At 57.2% G+C, this 17,570-nt stretch overlaps 1 protein-coding gene across 7 annotated transcripts in view; it reads left to right on the forward strand.

Moving 5' to 3' along the window:
- SPTB (spectrin beta, erythrocytic) overlaps positions 1 to 17,570 on the forward strand; it is a 133,968-nt gene that overhangs the window by 99,556 nt on the left and 16,842 nt on the right. For 6 of the 7 annotated variants that reach the window (XR_010746272.1, XR_010746271.1, XR_010746273.1 and 3 more), the window contains 16 exons: positions 428 to 630; positions 741 to 831; positions 2,204 to 2,350; positions 3,525 to 3,788; positions 4,163 to 4,369; positions 4,812 to 4,901; positions 8,734 to 9,012; positions 9,303 to 9,433; positions 10,390 to 10,594; positions 10,830 to 11,204; positions 12,983 to 13,227; positions 14,317 to 14,455; positions 14,887 to 14,971; positions 15,730 to 15,926; positions 16,226 to 16,275; positions 16,734 to 16,812. Coding sequence is in view for 4 of the 7 variants with exons in the window: in XM_066343792.1 (XP_066199889.1) it covers positions 428 to 630; positions 741 to 831; positions 2,204 to 2,350; positions 3,525 to 3,788; positions 4,163 to 4,369; positions 4,812 to 4,901; positions 8,734 to 9,012; positions 9,303 to 9,433; positions 10,390 to 10,594; positions 10,830 to 11,204; positions 12,983 to 13,227; positions 14,317 to 14,455; positions 14,887 to 14,971; positions 15,730 to 15,926; positions 16,226 to 16,275; positions 16,734 to 16,812 (2,787 nt within the window). In the remaining 3 variants the exon portion in view is untranslated. Of the gene's footprint in view, positions 1 to 427; positions 631 to 740; positions 832 to 2,203; positions 2,351 to 3,524; positions 3,789 to 4,162; positions 4,370 to 4,811; positions 4,902 to 8,733; positions 9,013 to 9,302; positions 9,434 to 10,389; positions 10,595 to 10,829; positions 11,205 to 12,982; positions 13,228 to 14,316; positions 14,456 to 14,886; positions 14,972 to 15,729; positions 15,927 to 16,225; positions 16,276 to 16,733; positions 17,188 to 17,570 lie in introns of those variants that run through there. The other variant, XM_066343794.1, reaches the window with a different exon arrangement.

A 17,570-nucleotide genomic window follows, 5' to 3' on the forward strand; every position in this document is an offset into this window, starting at 1 on the left:
CAGGGGGATCTCGGCAACAGCACAGGTGAGTCTGCAGACGTGCTACAGGGCTCGGAGGCCAGATGATACTTTCCTTGGACTCTCTCCAGCCACTAATTAGGGGGACATCCTCTTTGTTTCTTACGTGCCCTCTCCAGTCCTTTGTCCCAAACGGTGTCTATTCTTGGGTCAGTTAGAGGCTAGAAAAGTGACTTTTGTCCTGGGTAGTTACCCTTCCGTGTGGCTTTAGGCACACTCTATCCATTGGGTACCCCTGGGTGAGGATGGGGTTAGGGGCAAGGCCCAGGGAGCCTCTCCCTTGCACTACTCCAGGGGGCACCATTCATGCTGTAACCTGGATGTCTGCACGTGGCCCTCCGGCCTGGCAGGTCCCCTCCCCACCTCCTCAGGTTGTCTTCATGCCTCGCCTGGAAACTTGCTTCCGCAGGAGTACACTCTGGCTCACCTGGAGCCCCCAGACTCCCTGCAAGCTGCAGAGGCCGGGATCCGGAAGTTTGAGGATTTTTGGGTCTCTATGGAGAACAACCAGGATAAGGTGTTGAGTCCTGTGGACTCTGGGAACAGGCTGGTGGCCGAGGGGAACCTCTACTCAGACAAGATCAGGGAGAAGGTGCAGCTGATTGAGGACAGGTACTCTCCAGCCCCAGGAGGATGGGCCCGAACCGGGTGGGTCTGGTGGCGGTGCACGGGGGCCTCAGAGCCAGCTCTGTTGTGACTGCGGCTTCTGGCTTCTCTTCCAGGCATAAGAAGAACAACGAGAAGGCCCAGGAGGCCTCGGTTCTTCTGAGAGACAACCTGGAGCTCCAGAACTTCCTCCAGAACTGCCAGGAGGTGAGGCTTCAGCACGGCGGCCGCTTTGCAGGGGACGCTTCTCTAGGAGCGGAGTGGCCCAGGGGTGGGAAGTACACAGGCTCCCTTCTCACTCAGGTTCCACGAGGGGGAATTCCAGGCACTTGACAGCTTAGGTCATCCTGTACAATACCTTTTCTAATTGAATATATTTGGGTGACGCTGGTTAACGTCAGTATACAGGTTCCAGGTGCCCGGTTCTACAACACTTCTCTGTACACCATATTATTGTGTGGTCACCGCACCCTGAAGTCCAGTCTGCGTCCATCACCGCTTACGCCCCCGGTACCCTCCTCCATCTCCCTCTAGTTCGTTGTGGCTGTTTTTCCAGGTCTGTAAGGATGTTTTTTAATTTGTCAAGTCTAGTGCAGGATTTCTCAAGGGACTGTCTATATTAGAGTCAGCCAGGGCCCTGGTCAGAGCGGGCTCCAAGGGCTTGTGACCTGTGCGTTGACCTAGGGCCCCGCGCTTAGAAGGGCTCTGCACTTGTTTTGTGCTCTGCTGTTGCCATCTTGGAATTCTTAATAATTTTGAACATTTCCATTTTGAAGTGGGCCCTGCAATTATGAAACCTGGCCCTAGTTAAAAGCAGACTCCTGGGCCCCACTCAGGTCCAGATGAGTCAGAACCCTGAGAGGTGAGAGAGAGCGAGCAACGTTTTCAACAAGCCTCCCGATTGGAGAACCACTGATCCGAAGGTCCTGGCTCAGCCTGGGACAGGCTGTACAAGGAAGGCCTTTACCCCGCACTCCTGGGTCCCTCCATCAACAGGACGTGCACACGGGATGGAGCTCCCCCTGACTTCTGTCTTGCTCTCATCCTCACACCCCTTTCCTCTCAGCCCAGAGGACTTTGTCTTCATCCTCCTCTGCCCCTGGCATACACTGGGCTGGGTAGGGTGCCAGGACATCTTGGAAACATTGGCCGCTCTTCACAGTTCTTCCCTCATGGTTAATTATAGGATCTGCCCTTGGCTTCTTCCTCCAAGAACATTTTCTCTGTGTTTATTAATGATTTCTCACCCTACTGCTAAACAGTGAGTTTACCCATCTAGTAAACATTGGTTGAATTCTTGCCACAGGCCAGGCCCTGTCCTAGGTACCGGAAATATGGAGAGAAGCAGAAATATCGCTGGTGAGACTCTGCACACTGGTGTGGAAGACCCACCAGTGTCCGTATTCTAGCCCCAAGACCGTGTGGCTTAAGTTGCCTGTGCCGCAAGTTAGGGGTCCCGAGTTGGGGAGCGGTGCGCACACTTCCTCTGCCTGGCCACCTTCGGCAGCAGGTCCTGTCCTGAGCCCCAGGCCAAAGAGGCCAACTCGGTGATGATTGAACCCTCTTTTCCCGCCTACAGCTGACCCTCTGGATCAATGACAAGTTGCTGACATCTCAGGATATCTCCTATGATGAGGCACGGAACCTTCACAACAAATGGCTGAAGCACCAGGCGTTCATGGCGGAGCTGGCCTCCCACCAGGGGTGGCTAGAGAGCATCGACGCAGTAAGTGAAGTGGGTGCTCCGGGCACTTACCTGAGTGGGGCTCACCCGGTAGACACTGTCCTGAAGCTCGCTGGACAGCATAGAACTGGGAAGTGAAAACACTTCTCTAAATAGTAGTTAAACCTTCAGATATATCCAGTCTTGCCAAGCCTGGTCAGGAATGGGTGCCTCCTCTGAGTCACCTGATTCTGGGGACAGTCCAGGACAACGGCCACACCCGAGTCAGAGTTCTAGCCTCCATCGCCAGAGAGAGCAGTGATCCCTGTTTGCGTCCTGTTGTCCTCACGGGGGCCCCAGCGCAGGGGACTGTGAGACGAGCAGAGCTCCCATTGGCCCTTGCCGCTCTGATGGGCAGAACCACTGGGGGTGGTCATTCCTAGCCTTTGTAGATGCAGAAGCAAGGGTCCCTCTGCAATGAGTTTGCCCAGGGGCCAAGTTAAACATGTGGCCGGAGTCAGATCTTGGAATCGGGTACCTTGCTCTTTCCTATGATGGCAACCAGGGAGGAGCAGGCCTAGGGGCCGCACGAGGCTATATCCACAGCAGTTGAAGGTACAGGCTCCCAGCCAGACTGTCTGAGTCAACCTCCCTGCATCTCAGCTTCTTCATCTCTAACAGCCCCATGCCTGAGGGAGTTATGAGCAGTAGAGCACTTAGGCCAGTCCTTGGCGATTATTAAACACTTCGTAAATATTGACTGTTAGGAGTGGTGTATATTCCTAGGCCCAAATCATATCATACTGTGCCCACCCAAAAAAAGATATATGCAGGTTAAACACCTGGTATGACAAAGTCAGAAGATCCCATCAAAGGTTAGTTATTGCTCAGACTCTGGGGAGACGATCAAGAGAAGGTGGAACTCACAGAAAGGTTTCCATCCAGGCTGCTTGGACCTGGATGGACCCTAAATCTTTTTTATCCCTTTAATAAAAAAAAAACAAATTTAGTACCAGCTGACCTTTGTCCGCAGCTCCCCATACTGCAATCTCCTGAGTCATTTGCCCCCAACACAGTTCCCCCTGTCCCACCGCCTTCTGCACATAACTCAGGGTTCATAGTCCTTCATTTGGGCCTCAGATCCTCGCTTCGCCGGCCTCCCCCGGGAAGCCCTTTGCAACCGTGTGGGGCAGGGCCGCTCTAAGACGGGCCCTGAGCTCGCCTCCCTCCCACCCAGGAAGGAATGCAGCTGAAGGAGGAGAAGCCCCAGTTTGCAGACCTGGTGTCCCAGAGGCTGGAAGCTTTGCACCAACTCTGGAATGAGCTTCAGGCCACCACGAAGGAGAAGGCCCAACAGCTCTCAGCCGCCAGGAGCTCTGACCTGCGCTCGCAGACCCAGGCCGACCTCAACAAGTGGATCAGTGCCATGGAGGACCAGCTGCGGTCAGACGACCTGGGCAAGGACCTGACCAGCGTCAACCGGATGTTGGCTAAGCTGAAGGCACGGGAACGGGTTGTAAACTGGGGGTGCTGAAATGGAAGGGATCTTAGGGAGCAGCTCTGAAACCTGAGAGCCAGTTCCTCTTAGCTGGGCGGGCTTGCTTTCTCATGCAAAAATGTCTCCTGGTTCATAACTCATCTCCTACCCCCTTGCAGCGGGTAAGACAGGGCTCCAAACAGGGTTAATGAAAGCATGCCCGAGAGGTAAAGTACAGGTCTCTGGAGAGGGGAAGATCAGTGGGCATCCAGGGAGACTTCCTGGAAGAGGCTGAGCTCAAACTGCGCCTTTTAGAATGGGTGGGATATGAATGATTAGAGGAGGGGGAGACTTCCCAGGTGTCCGGGCTAGTGCCAACACTGTCCCTTGTGTCCCAGCGCGTGGAGGACCAAGTGAATGTGCGGAAGGAGGAGCTGGTGGAGCTGTTTGCCCAGATGCCCTCACTGGAGGAGGAAGAGGAGGGCGCCGACTTGAGCATTGAGAAGCGGTTCCTGGACCTCCTGGAGCCCCTGGGGAGGAGGAAGAAGCAGCTGGAGTCATCCAGAGCCAAGCTGCAGATCAGCCGGGACTTGGAGGACGAGACGGTGCGTGGCCACAACCCTCAGCCCCCAGCAGCCAGGGCAGCAGCTGTTGTCAGGGAGACTGGCGGCCGCCCAGGGCGATCCCTGCAGCAGATGTCTGGGCATCTCAGCCCCTTATCCCGCAGGACCGTTGTGATGCTGACATTAAATATAAAAGCAAAGCCAGTGCTTTTTGAATGGTAGCTCACTCATGGACTTGGGGAGGAGGCAGACGTGATTCCCGATCCAGCTGCCTTCCTTTCTCCCATGTGACCGGAAGCAAGTTATTTGGAACCTCAATTCAAAATGTCTCTATCTGTAAAATGGGGGCAAAACCCTGATATGGGGTGTTGGGAAGAATCAGGGAGACATAACAAGCAGAGCTCTGTCTCAGCCGTGGCGAGGCTCAGGGAAGGGTGGTGTGCGTGACTGTCATCAGCTGAGCCCCTGCCTTTGGTCCCCACAGCTGTGGGTGGAGGAGCGGTTGCCTCTGGCCCAGTCAGCCGACTACGGCATTAATCTGCAAACTGTGCAGCTGTTCATGAAGAAGAACCAGGTGAGTGCTGCCTTCCCTGTCAGCCCCCCCTGCCCGCCCCCCTGCCCCGCCCCAGGGAGGGAGGCCCAGCCCTGACCTGCGGAAGGCCAGCTACAGCAGATTGTTGTTGTTCGTGTTAGTAGCTGTGGGGCCTGCAGACCTCCTAACAAGAGCAGCTTTGGTTACAGCAGAAATAATTCCGGGAGGACCACAGGGAGGCAGGTTGGGGAGTTCTTTAGATGCTTTGGGATTTGGGGCCCTTCAGACCCATCAGGGCACAGGTGAATGCAGAACCCAGGTGCCCGGGCCTGGGATTTAGTGTGCTCTGTAGCTTCTGTGTCCCACAGCCTCCCTGAGAGGAAGCCCATGACTCCTGGTTGCTCTCACTCTTCCAGGGCCGAGCTCGGCCTGTTGCGTGTCCTCAGGGTGAGTAGGTCCCACTTTGCTGGACACGTGAGGACTTGTAGAGCTCAAACCCCATTAGGAAGCCACTGAACTTGGACTCTGAGCCATTGGAGCAAATATTCATTGGCTGTTTTTGCCCTCTCTTAGGCCTGGTTGGAAACCTGTGGTTGTGGTCAGTGCTGGCAGTGAGCAGGGGCCACACTTCCTCTTGTGTCAGAGTGATCTTGTATCCTCCAAGGCCAGCTACACTGGTGACAGTGCCTCTGTGTCCGGCCAAGGGCTGGCCTCAGACCCTGCTCTTGGGCAGAAAGTCCTTCTTCCTGCCTGGTCTGCTCTTTGGGTTAAGAAGTAGGACCTCCACAGACATACACAAGAAGAGCCTGGGGGCGTATCCCAGAGAGAACAGGGTTTCCCAGAGTGCCAATCAGTAGTTAGCTCCTTGGGAATGAAGGTCATGGCAGACAGTATGTGCTTCCCCAAAGTAACAGCAGCCAACATCTGCTCACAGTGCCCAGCAACTGTGCATGGGCCTGAATTTTATTCAAAGGTTCCTTAAGCCTGACCTGTGGTGGCGCAGTGGATAAAGCATTGACCTGGAAATGCTGAGGTCACCGGTTCGAAACCCTGGGCTTGCCTGGTCAAGGCACATATGGGAGTTGATGCTTCCAGCTCCTCCCCCCCCCCCTTCTGTCTCTCCTCTGTCTCTCCCTCTCCTCTCTAAAATGAATAATAAAAAAAAAGGTTTCTTAAAAGTTCCCTCAGACCCTTTGCTTCTAGTTGACATGATCCAGTCACAAAGGCTTCAGTGGCCACCCGAAGGGACCTGGGTCTAGAAGGTGGTAGGAGAGGGGTTAACACCACAACCTCTACTTACAGGAAGGAGGCTGGTAGACCAGGCATCCCCAAACTACGGCCTGCGGGCTGCATGCAGCCCCTGAGGCCATTTATCCAGCCCCCCACCGCACTTCCGGAAGGGCCACCTCTTTCATTGGTGGTCAGTGAGAGGAGCACTGTATGTGGCGGCCCTCCAACGGTCTGAGGGACAGTGAACTGGCCCTCTGTGTAAAAAGTTTGGGGACCCCTGGACTAGACCCTTGGGGCCTCAGTTTCCTCGACTGTAGAAGGAGCCGACTTTAGTCTTTCTAACACTAAAGGCTTCTGACTCTGTCTAGTGTTATTGCCAACAGATTTTCATCTCCCCTGGCCAAAGGTTGCTCTTTGAGGAAAAGGGCAAGTATAAGCGAGGTTCTTCTAAGCAAGAAGGGGAAGATAATCTCTTGGGAGAGCGTGGCTGCCCTGGTGAAGACTATTTTCGGCTAGCCTGGCTAAGGCTCAAATCCCATATTACCATCCCCTCTTCTGCAGTGGTTCTCAGACTTAAGTGTGCCTCAGACTCACCCGGAGCGCCTGTTCAGACACAGCTGACCAACCTCCACCCCAGGTCACTGAATCTCACTGGGAGTAGAGCCTGGGAATCTCCATTTCTAGCACGATGCTGGGTTTTGCTGATGCTGCTGGTCCGGGACCCCACTTTGAGAACCACTGCTCCAACAGCTATCCATTGCAACTAGAACAAATCCCACAGGGTGCCCCATGGGTGGCTTTCACCTCTGGCGGCATGTTAGAATCATTCGGGGAAACTTTTAAACCTATGAATGACCAGGTCGCACCTGAGAGCAATTAATTAGGATCTCCGGGGCTGGGCCCTCGTGGTGTCCGCTTTCCCAGACGATTCAGTGTGCAGCCCGGTTAAGAACCACTGTTCTGTCTGACCTGGCCTCTCCCTGCCTCTAGTCTCATCTCATCACTTTCTCCCTTGTCCACAGCACTGTAGCTTTTCTGGCCCTCTCTCTGGCCTTTAGACAGCCCAGGCTCACCTCTACCCCAGGGACTTTGCACTTGTTTCCCCCGCTTGCCAGCAACATTCATCCCCCAGATCTTTGTGTGGTGGCCTCCCTCTTATCATCCATGTCCCACTCAAAGGTCATCTCCTCAGAAAGGCCCTCCCTGTGCCCCCAGCTAAAGTAGCCACCACCACACTTAGGCAGACATTCTTCATATCGTATGTTTTCCTTGTCGTGCCCATTATCTATGCTTATTCATTTATTTACCTGCTTCCCATCTAGTTCCTCTACTGGAGTATAAGCTTTATGAGGGCAGGGGTTTTATTTCCATGCTGTCCCTAGCACAGGGTTGCTAGGTGGGAAATTATAAAGATGTGTTGAATGAATGAAGTCAGGGAAGAAGACATCACAAGCACACTGCACAGGATCCTAAAAAGCACTTCCTTGAGAGAGAGAAAGACCGACCTTTTAGGGTCCCTTGCTGAGGTCATAAGATTTCAGGGAAAGTGGAGGCAGGCAGAGCTGACACCATGGGTGGTTTGAATACAAGTGCACAGACCACAGGAGATGTCAGCCTCAAGATTCCGAGTACAAAAATGCACTTCAGAGAGTTGGGTGACGTGTGGATGTTGCTAGCTCTCTACATTTTATTAATTTATTTTTTAGAGGAGAGAGAGAAGGAGGGAGGAGCAGGAAGCATCAACTCCCATATGTGCCTTGACCGGGCAAGCCCAGGGTTTTGAACTGGCGACCTCAGCATTTTAGTTTGACGCTTTATCCACTGCGCCACCACAGGTCAAGCACTCTCTACATTTTAAATGTGGACAGTCGCTGTACTGCCTGCACGTCCTGCTGCTGCCCCCACCCTCCAGACGGTGGTAAAGGCCATGGGCAGCTGCAGAAAGGGCAGAGATGAGGTGCAAGGGGCCACGGGCGCCCATGCAGGAAGCACCTGGCTCGAGCCTCCTGCACCAGAGAGAGAGTGGTACGTGGATCATGGCCCCCTGAAGGAAAAGGTGACCCAGTCCCCATTCTGGTGACAAAAGATTCAAACAAGAGAATAATGCAAAGCTCACAAGAAATTTGAGAAATAGAAATGGGGAGGAAAACCTTCCACTCTGTACAGGGGACAACTGTCGACTTTAATTTTATAGGAATGAAAGCTCTTAGAATAAGATATCAAAAGGCCATTTAAAAATTGTTTTTCTATCCTCTATACTGTACAGCTAAGATGTCAAGCTTTGCTAAAACATAGGGAGGCTAGGCGGCAGTCAGAAGCACAGACTGTGGGATCCGGGAGAGCCATGTTCAATCCTGGCTCTGCCACTTGCTGTCCATAGGTTACTTACCTGCTCTGGGCCGGTTCCTGCGTGCCGGTCTCAAAAGATGGTGGCAGGTGAAAGGAGTATTTCTGTGGAGCACCCAGCACTGTGCCTGCAACACGGTCACGGGCAGTTTTTATGGCCACCACCCACTCAGCTCCAGGTTTCCTGAGCAGGAGGGGCGAGAGGTGCCAGGCTGTTACCTGGGCGGCCGGCCGCAGACCCGACCTCGCCGGCGTGGTGGGAAGGCCCTGCTTCTGAGTCCCTCCCCTCTGGCCACAGACGCTGCAGAACGAGATCCTGGGCCACGCGCCCCGGGTGGAGGACGTGCTGCAGAGAGGGCGGCGGCTGGTGGAGGAGTCCGAGATCGACTGCCAGGACATCGAGGGGCCCCTGGCCCAGCTGCAGAGCTCGTGGGATAGGCTGCGGGAGGCCGCGGCCGGGCGGCTGCAGCGCCTGCGGGAGGCCAGCGAGGCCCAGCAGTACTACCTGGATGCAGGCGAGGCCGAGGCCTGGATCAGCGAGCAGGAGCTCTACGTCATCACAGACGAGGCCCCCAAGGTCGGCTCAGGCCAGGGGGGGTGGGGGGTGGCCGGGTGCCAAAGCGAGAGGAAGAGCCGGGGGCGGGCTGGGCCTGGAAGGGTGGATGTCAGATTGGGCGCGTTGAGAGCAAGGCGGGGTGCGGGCAGAGCTAGGACACGGGCAGCAGGAACGGACGGACGGACAGCACAGTTCCCCTGCGGGTGTCCCTGGAGCCTGGCTCTCCCCCGGCTCGGGCACCTCCAGGAGCCGGGCTGTGACCTGGGCCCGGCCAAGCTCAGCGCGCTCACGCTCAGTCCCCCGCCTCCTAGGACGAAGAGGGCGCCATCGTGATGCTGAAGCGGCACCTGCGGCAGCAGCGGGCGGTGGAGGAGTACGGGCGCAACATCAAGCAGCTGGCCGGCCGGGCCCAGGGCCTGCTCTCCGCAGGCCACCCCGAGGGGTATGTGCACCAACAGGGGCGACGCAGCCGGGTCACAGGCCTCCAGCCGGGGGGCCCCACCAACCAGGGTCCCTTTAGGTCCAAGTGGCAGAACAGGAACAGTTTTCCTGAAAAATACAAGTTTGAGAAAACTGCTTTCTGAACTTCTGGCTGGCCCGTTTCCATTTCCTGCCTTGGTTCTGTGTAACATCACACAGGGCCGACGAAGGTCTGCTTCGCAGAAAGATCAGAAAACAGGATAGCTAGCCTACCGCTGGGTGAACGGAGAGCTCCGATCTTTTGAAGAGTGAGACTACGCTAAGACTAACGTTGCTTTTCTTCTTATGGCCCAGGAAGCACTTCAGGATCTCACAGTCTCTCAGCAAAATTAGTGTAGAGGGGGGAAAGCGGAAAACCTACACCCATCTCGGCTGACCAGTTGTACGGGTTCTGTATAAAAGGGAGCCCATCGGGCTGCGCACCTCAGGCCGCCCCGGGTCCTGTCCCCAGCTGCCTGTGGGCCACCCACAGCTACGGGTCCTCAGCAGCCACACCAGCATCTCCCCAGGAGCCCCCGAGGGGAGCCCTGGCACTACACGTCCCTCTCTGAAGAGCTGAGCGGGGCCTGCTGCTACTGGAGCCCCGCCCAGCCTGCCTGCTCCATCGGCCTCCTTGGAATAATGGAGACGCTCCCCATTTGCACTTGTTTCCCTGGGCTTCCCAGAGTGCACGGCAGGGACCGGAACCATCCACCTCCAGGGGGGGACACGTTTCTGTTATCCTCGGAAGTGCTGTGGTCTAGAGATGGTTCCTCTCTCCCCAACTCTGCCCCAGGAGAAGTCGCTACCACTTCTTCTAAGCTGTGTTTCCCCACCGGTGCCTGTCGCGGGCCTGGGAGGATCAGGTCGGTCCCCCTGAGCTGGCTGCTCTGGGAATCCTCTGGCCGTCTCTGAGCACTTTCTTGTTCTGAATTCCAGGGAGCAGATCATCCGCCTGCAGGGGCAAGTGGACAAGCAGTACGCGGGGCTCAAGGACATGGCGGAGGAACGGAAGCGGAAGCTGGAGAACATGTACCACCTGTTCCAGCTGAAGAGGGAGGCCGATGACTTGGAGCAGTGGATTGCAGAGAAGGAGCTGGTGGCCTCGTCCTCGGAAATGGGGCAGGACTTTGACCACGTTTCTGTGAGTGCTGGACTGGCAGAGGCGGCTTTGTCTTCCTCTGAGGCCTCGTGCCAGACACACCTGCTCACTGCAGGGTGCTGCACAGAGACGCAGGCACAGCGGGGGGCGCCCTGGTGTGGGAGCCTGGCTCCGGGCGGTCAGAGTTGCCACCTGGGAAAGTCTGCACAGCCAGGGTGATGATGACACAACCGCCTCTGAGCCCTGACCACTGCGTTTCTCTCTGCCTCCTGTCCAGCTGCTCCGGGACAAGTTCCGGGACTTTGCCCGGGAGACCGGGGCCATCGGACAAGAGCGGGTGGACAACGTGAACGCCATTATCGAGCGGCTGATCGACGCGGGCCACGGAGAGGCGGCCACCATCGCCGAGTGGAAGGACGGGCTGAACGAGATGTGGGCGGACCTGCTGGAGCTCATCGACACGCGCATGCAGCTGCTGGCCGCCTCCTACGACCTGCACCGCTACTTCTACACGGGCACCGAGATCCTGGGCCTCATCGACGAGAAGCACCGCGAGCTGCCCGAGGACGTGGGGCTGGACGCCAGCACCGCCGAGTCCTTCCACCGGGTGCACACGGCCTTCGAGCGGGAGCTCCACCTCCTAGGCGTGCAGGTGCCGGCTGCCCCTCGCCGTCCGCCCAGGGCTCCAGGGCCCCCTCTCCCCGGTCTTCCCCGTGACGGGTGTCTTGGGGGCTCTGGGGATGTCAGGCCTTCTCCTTGGCTTCTACACAGAAACCTGTAGAATAGGGAACAGGAGGTCTCACCTCCTCAGAGAGGCAACAGCTCAGGGCAGGAAGTCAGGGAGCCGTGGCTTTCGGGAGTTCTTTAGCTTCTAGTTCTTCAGACTGAATCTTTACAACAACCCAATGCATAAAATACCTTAAAGGCAATTTCTCTGGTTGTGCAAAGCATTCTGGGATTATTAGCCAACTCATATGTAATGCCCTTCTAGCCCCAGGTACTGTCCTAGGCTGTGCATGCATTCACCCACCCCCAGAGCCACCCTCTGAGGAAGGGACTGATATCATCTGCTTTTTATTTATTTATTTGTATTTTTCTGAAGTGAGAAGCGGGGAGGCAGAGAGACAGACTCCCACTTGGGCCCGACAGGGATCCACCTGGCATGCCCACCAGGGGGCAATGCTCGGCCTATCTGGGGCGTTGCTCTGTTGCTCCGTGCCAAATGGAGCCATTCTGGTACCTGAGGGGGAGTTCCATGGAACCTCCTCAGTGCCCGGGCCAACTTTGCTCCCATGGAGCCTTGGCTGCAGGAGGGGAAGAGAGAGACAGAGAGGAAGGAGAGGGGGAGGGGTGGAGAAGCAGATGGGCACTTCTCTCGTCTGTCCTGGCTGGGAATCGGACCTGGGACTTCCACACATCAGGTTGATGCTCTACTACTGAGCAAACTGGCCAGGGCTTGTCTGCTTTTTATAGATGAGGAAAACCAGGCAGGGCGAGGGTAAGTAAGGTGCCTGGAACATGCAGATCAGCAGTGGGCAGTCTGGCAATGGATTCTGTGCCCTCAGCCACAGGGCTGTTCCGCCTTCTCACGTGGGAACTGGAGGAGCCTCATAATATGCCTAGAACCCTGCCCTCCCATTAGTGGGGTACCCCTGAGGCCTATCCCCAGGTCCATAGGGTTTACAGAGTTCAGTGTGATAGAAAGGGCGGGGACAAGGGGCCCCAGCTGTCGGGGACTTGCTGGGCTTCCCGTGGAGCGGCAGAGATGGGCTGTTGTGCAGTCCTGCACTGACCCAGTGGGGTTCAGGACCCCTGGTTCTCCCAGAAGAGGGGCATCCTAGGGATGTGTCCTCCAGCTGCAGGTGGGGCCTGCAGTGTGGGTCTTACGCCTGGGGCACCAGAGCCCCGGAAGCAGGTACAGTCCCACTGAGTTCTTAGGAATGAGGCTTCATGGCCCTGCGGCCAACCTCAAACAGGATGCAGAGTGGTTATGGACAGGGACTTGGAAACACACGCTCTCCTGGCGTGAGTGACCTGAGGCCGTCACGTAGCTCCCATGCCTCAGTTTTCTCATCTCCAAAACGTGGGTAAAAACAGTACCTTTTCATGAGGTTGTAAAAAGAAAGAGAGTAATAAATTCAAGTGTTTAGAACAGTTGCTGATACATAGTTTCTCTTACTATCGTACCTCTGAGATCAGAGGGCGTAGGGTCCCTCTCACTCCCCTTTGATGAGGCTCAAAGCCCAAGGGGATGGGGCGTGCCTTGGATCAGCATAGGTGCCAAAGCAAGAGCCCTCTCCAGCGCCTAGTGGGCACGGCCCCCCAGCAGCGCCCTGGGGAGGGAGGCCAGGAGGCGGCCCATACCCTCACCCTCCTTAGGCCCACGACGCATCTTTTTGGGGAACAGCGTCCAGCTTTGCCCTCCCACAGGTGCAGCAGTTCCAGGACGTGGCCACCCGCCTGCAGACAGCATACGCTGGGGAAAAGGCTGACGCCATCCAGAACAAGGAGCTGGAGGTGTCTGCCGCGTGGCAGGCGCTGCTAGACGCCTGTGCCGGGCGCCGCACCCAGCTGGTGGACACGGCGGACAAGTTCCGCTTCTTCAGCATGGCCCGCGACCTCCTCTCCTGGATGGACAGCATCATCCGGCAGATCGAGACCCAGGAGAAGCCCAGGTGAGGGTGTCCTCCAGGCAGCTCCCCCCCTTGGCCACGCTGTCCCAGAGGCTGGAGGCCCAGGGCGCTGCGCTGAGGATCCTTCCTGGAGGGATGGTCCTAGATCCTAGACTGTGGGTGCGCAGGAGGCCCGTGGGGATACCTGAGGGCTGGCTCCAAGCAGACACCACGCGCCTTGGCTTCTGACCAACCATTTCAGAGTAAAGGGAAGCCTGAGTGTGGCGAGAAGCACCTCACTAGCTTCTACAGCAATAGCAGCAAGAACACGTGGTTCGCTGCTTAGTCGTCCCCCCCCCCCCAGCGCGGGGGAGTGGGGGCCGTTCCCCTGCGTCTCAGGAAGGAGCTCGTTGCTCGTGGGAGGGGGGAGGCACCTGGGCGAGAGCCTCAGCAGGGGGCAGCACTCTGTGCACTTTGTGTCATGTTCGCAGGTATTTCTGGCCCCTGTCTGTCCCTCTGCCCCTCTGGTGCTGGTCCTTCATCGTCAAGCTTTTATATTTAACATTTTTATTGACATTTGACTCATACCAGGCAATTCAGTAGTTAAAGTGTGCCATTCAGTGGTTTTTCATAAACTCACAGTTGTGCAGCCATCACAGTATAAGTTTAGAAGATTTTCGTCACCACAAAAATGAACCCTGTACCCCTTAGCGGTCATCACTCCCCACTCCTCTCTCCCCCCAGCGCCTGGCAGCCACGGATCTGTTTCCTGTCTCTCTGGACTTTTTATATGGGTGGAATTATGGGATATGTAGTCTGTCTCGACTGGCCTGTTTCACTTAGCACACTCTTTGTGAGTCCTTCATATTGTAGCACGTGTCAGTCCTCCATTCCTTTCTATTGCCAAATAACATTCCCAGGCTTCTTTCGGGGTCCTTGCACCCCGCCCGTGCCCTGGCCACTGACCAGGGGAAGACACCAGGGCATCAGTGCTCCTGCTGGGGCCAGGCTGGCAGAGCGGGGAGTGGACTCAGACCCCCAGGCAGGTGGAGGGCAGCCCCCCTGAGCAGGACTTAGTCACCAGCGTTTTCTTCTTCCCCAAACTCTCTCCCCCGCGCCTGTCTTCCTGCCCACCCTCCCCCACCCCCCCAGGGACGTCTCCTCAGTGGAACTGCTCATGAAGTATCACCAGGGCATCCGGGCGGAGATCGAAACCCGAAGCAAGAACTTCAACGCGTGCCTGGAGCTTGGCGAGTCCCTGCTGCAGCGGCAGCACCAGGCCTCCAAGGAGGTGAGAGGGACCGTGGCACAGAGACAGCCTTTGCCCTGGCCTTGCCCTCACTCTCGCCAGACCAGACAGCTTCCTGGGAGGGTTTTTCTGAGGAGGCTCGTCTTTCTTTCCCCCCTGTGGAGCATTGGTGACTAGAGCCCCCACCAGACCCGTTCCAGGGGCTGGCTGCTTCGCAGGGAGAGCTGGCTGGTAGCCCACGTGTGCACGCTTTGCAGCTGGTGACATGCACTTCTTAGGTGAGGCACGTGGGCCTCAGCAAGGTTAAGTAAGTAACTTGCCGAAGGCGGCACAGCTGGCGGGTGGCAGGGCCGAGACTTGGAGCCAGGTCTGTGCGACTGAGCCCGGCCTTCTTTGCAGGATCTCTCTGTGCGCCGCCTCACACAGCGGGCGGGGCTGCCAAAGCCTGAGCGGTCCTCTCTCCCTCCCCGCAGATCAGGGAGAAGCTGCTGCAGGTGGTGTCCAGGAGGAAGGAGATGAACGAGAAGTGGGAGACCCGCTGGGACCGGCTCTGCATGTGTGAGTGCGGCCTGGGGGCCGGGGAACCTGGAGGGGCAGGGAGGGGGTGCCACTTTGGCTTAGAGAGGGGCCCCCACAGCACACTCAGCCTCAGAGCTCCGTGGCCAAAGGCCTCAGGGATCCCCTCAGAAGACCTACTGCTGGAACCAGCCAGCCAGAGCCCCGGTTTCTACAGCCCTCTGACCCCCTCCCCCACCCCGAGCCCTACATAGCGTGGCTTGGAGAGGGGTCAGGCCAAGGCTCTATGCACCCCAGATGTTTGATCTGGAGCGTGTTGGGCACAGGAGCTCTGCCCTGGGCCGCTGGAGACGGGGCGAGGTGGAGAAATCCTGCCACTCAGGTGGACTCCATAAGCCAGAAAGGCCTGGACTGGTCCATGGCTACTTGTACACGATTTTTGTGAGACAACCAAGGGCTGGGAAGAGGGGGTTCAGAGCAGAAGACAGCTCTTCAACGGGAGACATCTAAACTACGTCTTGTTTTCGAAACGAAGTTTGTGCTAACTGATGGTTTTTATAAATATTACTATTGATGAGATGAGGTAGGGCCCAGTGCGGGGAAGGAGTGGGCTCGGGCAGCAGGTCGTCATTGAGCAGGTGTCCACACAGTAACAAGGACGCATGAGCGTGCCTCGTGCCTGACTACCAACTCCGTGTCAGTCTGCGGAGTGGCCCCTGAGGCCCCGCCGGAGTGGACGGCCGGGTGCTGACCGCCCCCTGGGCTTGGCGGATGAGCCTGTGTCTCGTTCTCCGTGGCAGTGCTGGAGGTATGCCAGTTCTCTCGGGACGCCTCCGTGGCAGAAGCGTGGCTGATCGCCCAGGAGCCCTACTTGGCCAGCCGCGACTTTGGACACACGGTGGACAGTGTGGAGAAGCTCATCAAGAGGCATGAGGCTTTTGAGAAGTCCACGGCCAGCTGGGAAGAGCGCTTCGCTGCCCTGGAGAAGCCCACCAAGGTGAGCAGGAGGCCAAGGGGGTGGGCAGCCATGCCTGGGGGGGGGGTCTCAGGTCAAGAGCTCTACGCCAGTCTTAGACACCCATGAACAGTGTAAAAGGCTTGGCAGGGCGGGAAAGTGGGAAGGGAGGTGGAGTGGTAGAAAGGACTGACTTTTGAGCCCAAGGACAAAGGGGGATAGTTCCAACAGGGACGCACACGAGGGTTGTGTTGGGCACAGGGAGCCACCTTTAAAGAAAGGTGTCTGAGCGGAGTCTGCAGCCTTGGCTACTCTGACCCCTTGGCCTTCTCCTCCTCTAGCTCGAGCTGAAGGAGCGTGTGATTCTGGAGGAGCCCGAGGAGGAGACTGGGTGAGTGTGGGGAGGGTGGAGCCCTCTGCCCAGGGCACGAGTGGGCGGAGGGAAGGGAGTTTTAAGCAGAATCGGTCCTGTTGTTGACAGTACACCTGTGACCTCTCACACCTGGGCCATTAGTTAGTCAAAGCTGAAGCGTCTGGGGCTTGCAGGCCGAGAGGAGCTGTTGTTAACCCCACATCACGGGTGGCCGGCCACCGGCCGCAGGCAGAACCAGGCAGAGAGAAGGGGCTACTGTGGAATCTCCTCCCGCACCGGGAGCCGCCTGGGCACGCGCCCCAGAGTGGCCACCCCTAAAATGTCTGCCTGAACCAGAAAGTTCAGGCTGGCTGCAGCTCCTGGCTGAGTGGCCGCCCGGGAGCTCCCGGGAGGAGGGCGGGAGGAGAGCCGGGCCGTGGGGTCGGCGCTGGCCTCAGAGAGGTGCTTGTTTCTGAAGAGGGGCTGTGTCTTTGTAGGCCTCAAGAGGAGGAAGGCGAGACAGCAGGGGAGGGTCCCCGAGTCCCCCCGCGAGCGGCCACCGAGAGAACGTCCCCGGTCAGTTTGCTGTCCCACCTTTCTAGCTCCTGGGAGTCATTGCTGCCAGAACCTGCTCATCCCTACTAGGCCCGTCCAGGGGACCGGGGCGGAAATCGAGGACAGGCACGCGCCCCCCGCCCCCGATTCCTCCTCAGACCAGTCCGCAGTTTTCACTTAGGTTTTCTTAATTCTTAAGACTGACTCCCTTCTGCCTTTCAGCCCAGAGGAAAATGACATGCCAGCCCACTAACATTGACGTTATTAGTTTGGTTTTATCTAGTCTAATAAATTTTCTTGTATAAAATACATCACCATCTACATCAGGGGACACAGATCATACAGGGCTGATTCATTTTTATCCTCCGTCCTCTTTTCCCATTTTCCCTCTCACTCCAACCTTAAGACACCCTCCCCCACACACCCACGTGCACACACACGTTCACAAACAGACTGCCCGGTCTTGCCTGCCACAGCCACGGGCATTTCGGGACACCCACCCGCTAGCAGAGTCCTTCCTCCTAGACAGAGGCCCCTCCCCCTCTGCCCCTTCCTGGCCCGAGGCCTGCTGGTCAGTGGTATGGATATGGAGCTGGTCCGGGGCAGGAATGAACTTGAAGGAGGGCCAGTCCCCCAGGGGAAAAGGAGGCTGTAAGGCTGAGGGGAGGACTGGGAGGGGACTCGGACACAGCGGCTGCCAGGCACCGGGGCCTATGACTTCAGGACCTTGCCTGGACGAGGTCCCTTAGCTGAAAGGACCCAGGGGGTCTGTGCCGCAG

Source organism: Saccopteryx leptura, chromosome 6 (genome assembly GCF_036850995.1).
Source record: "Saccopteryx leptura isolate mSacLep1 chromosome 6, mSacLep1_pri_phased_curated, whole genome shotgun sequence".
NCBI classification, from domain to species: Eukaryota; Metazoa; Chordata; class Mammalia; order Chiroptera; family Emballonuridae; genus Saccopteryx; species Saccopteryx leptura.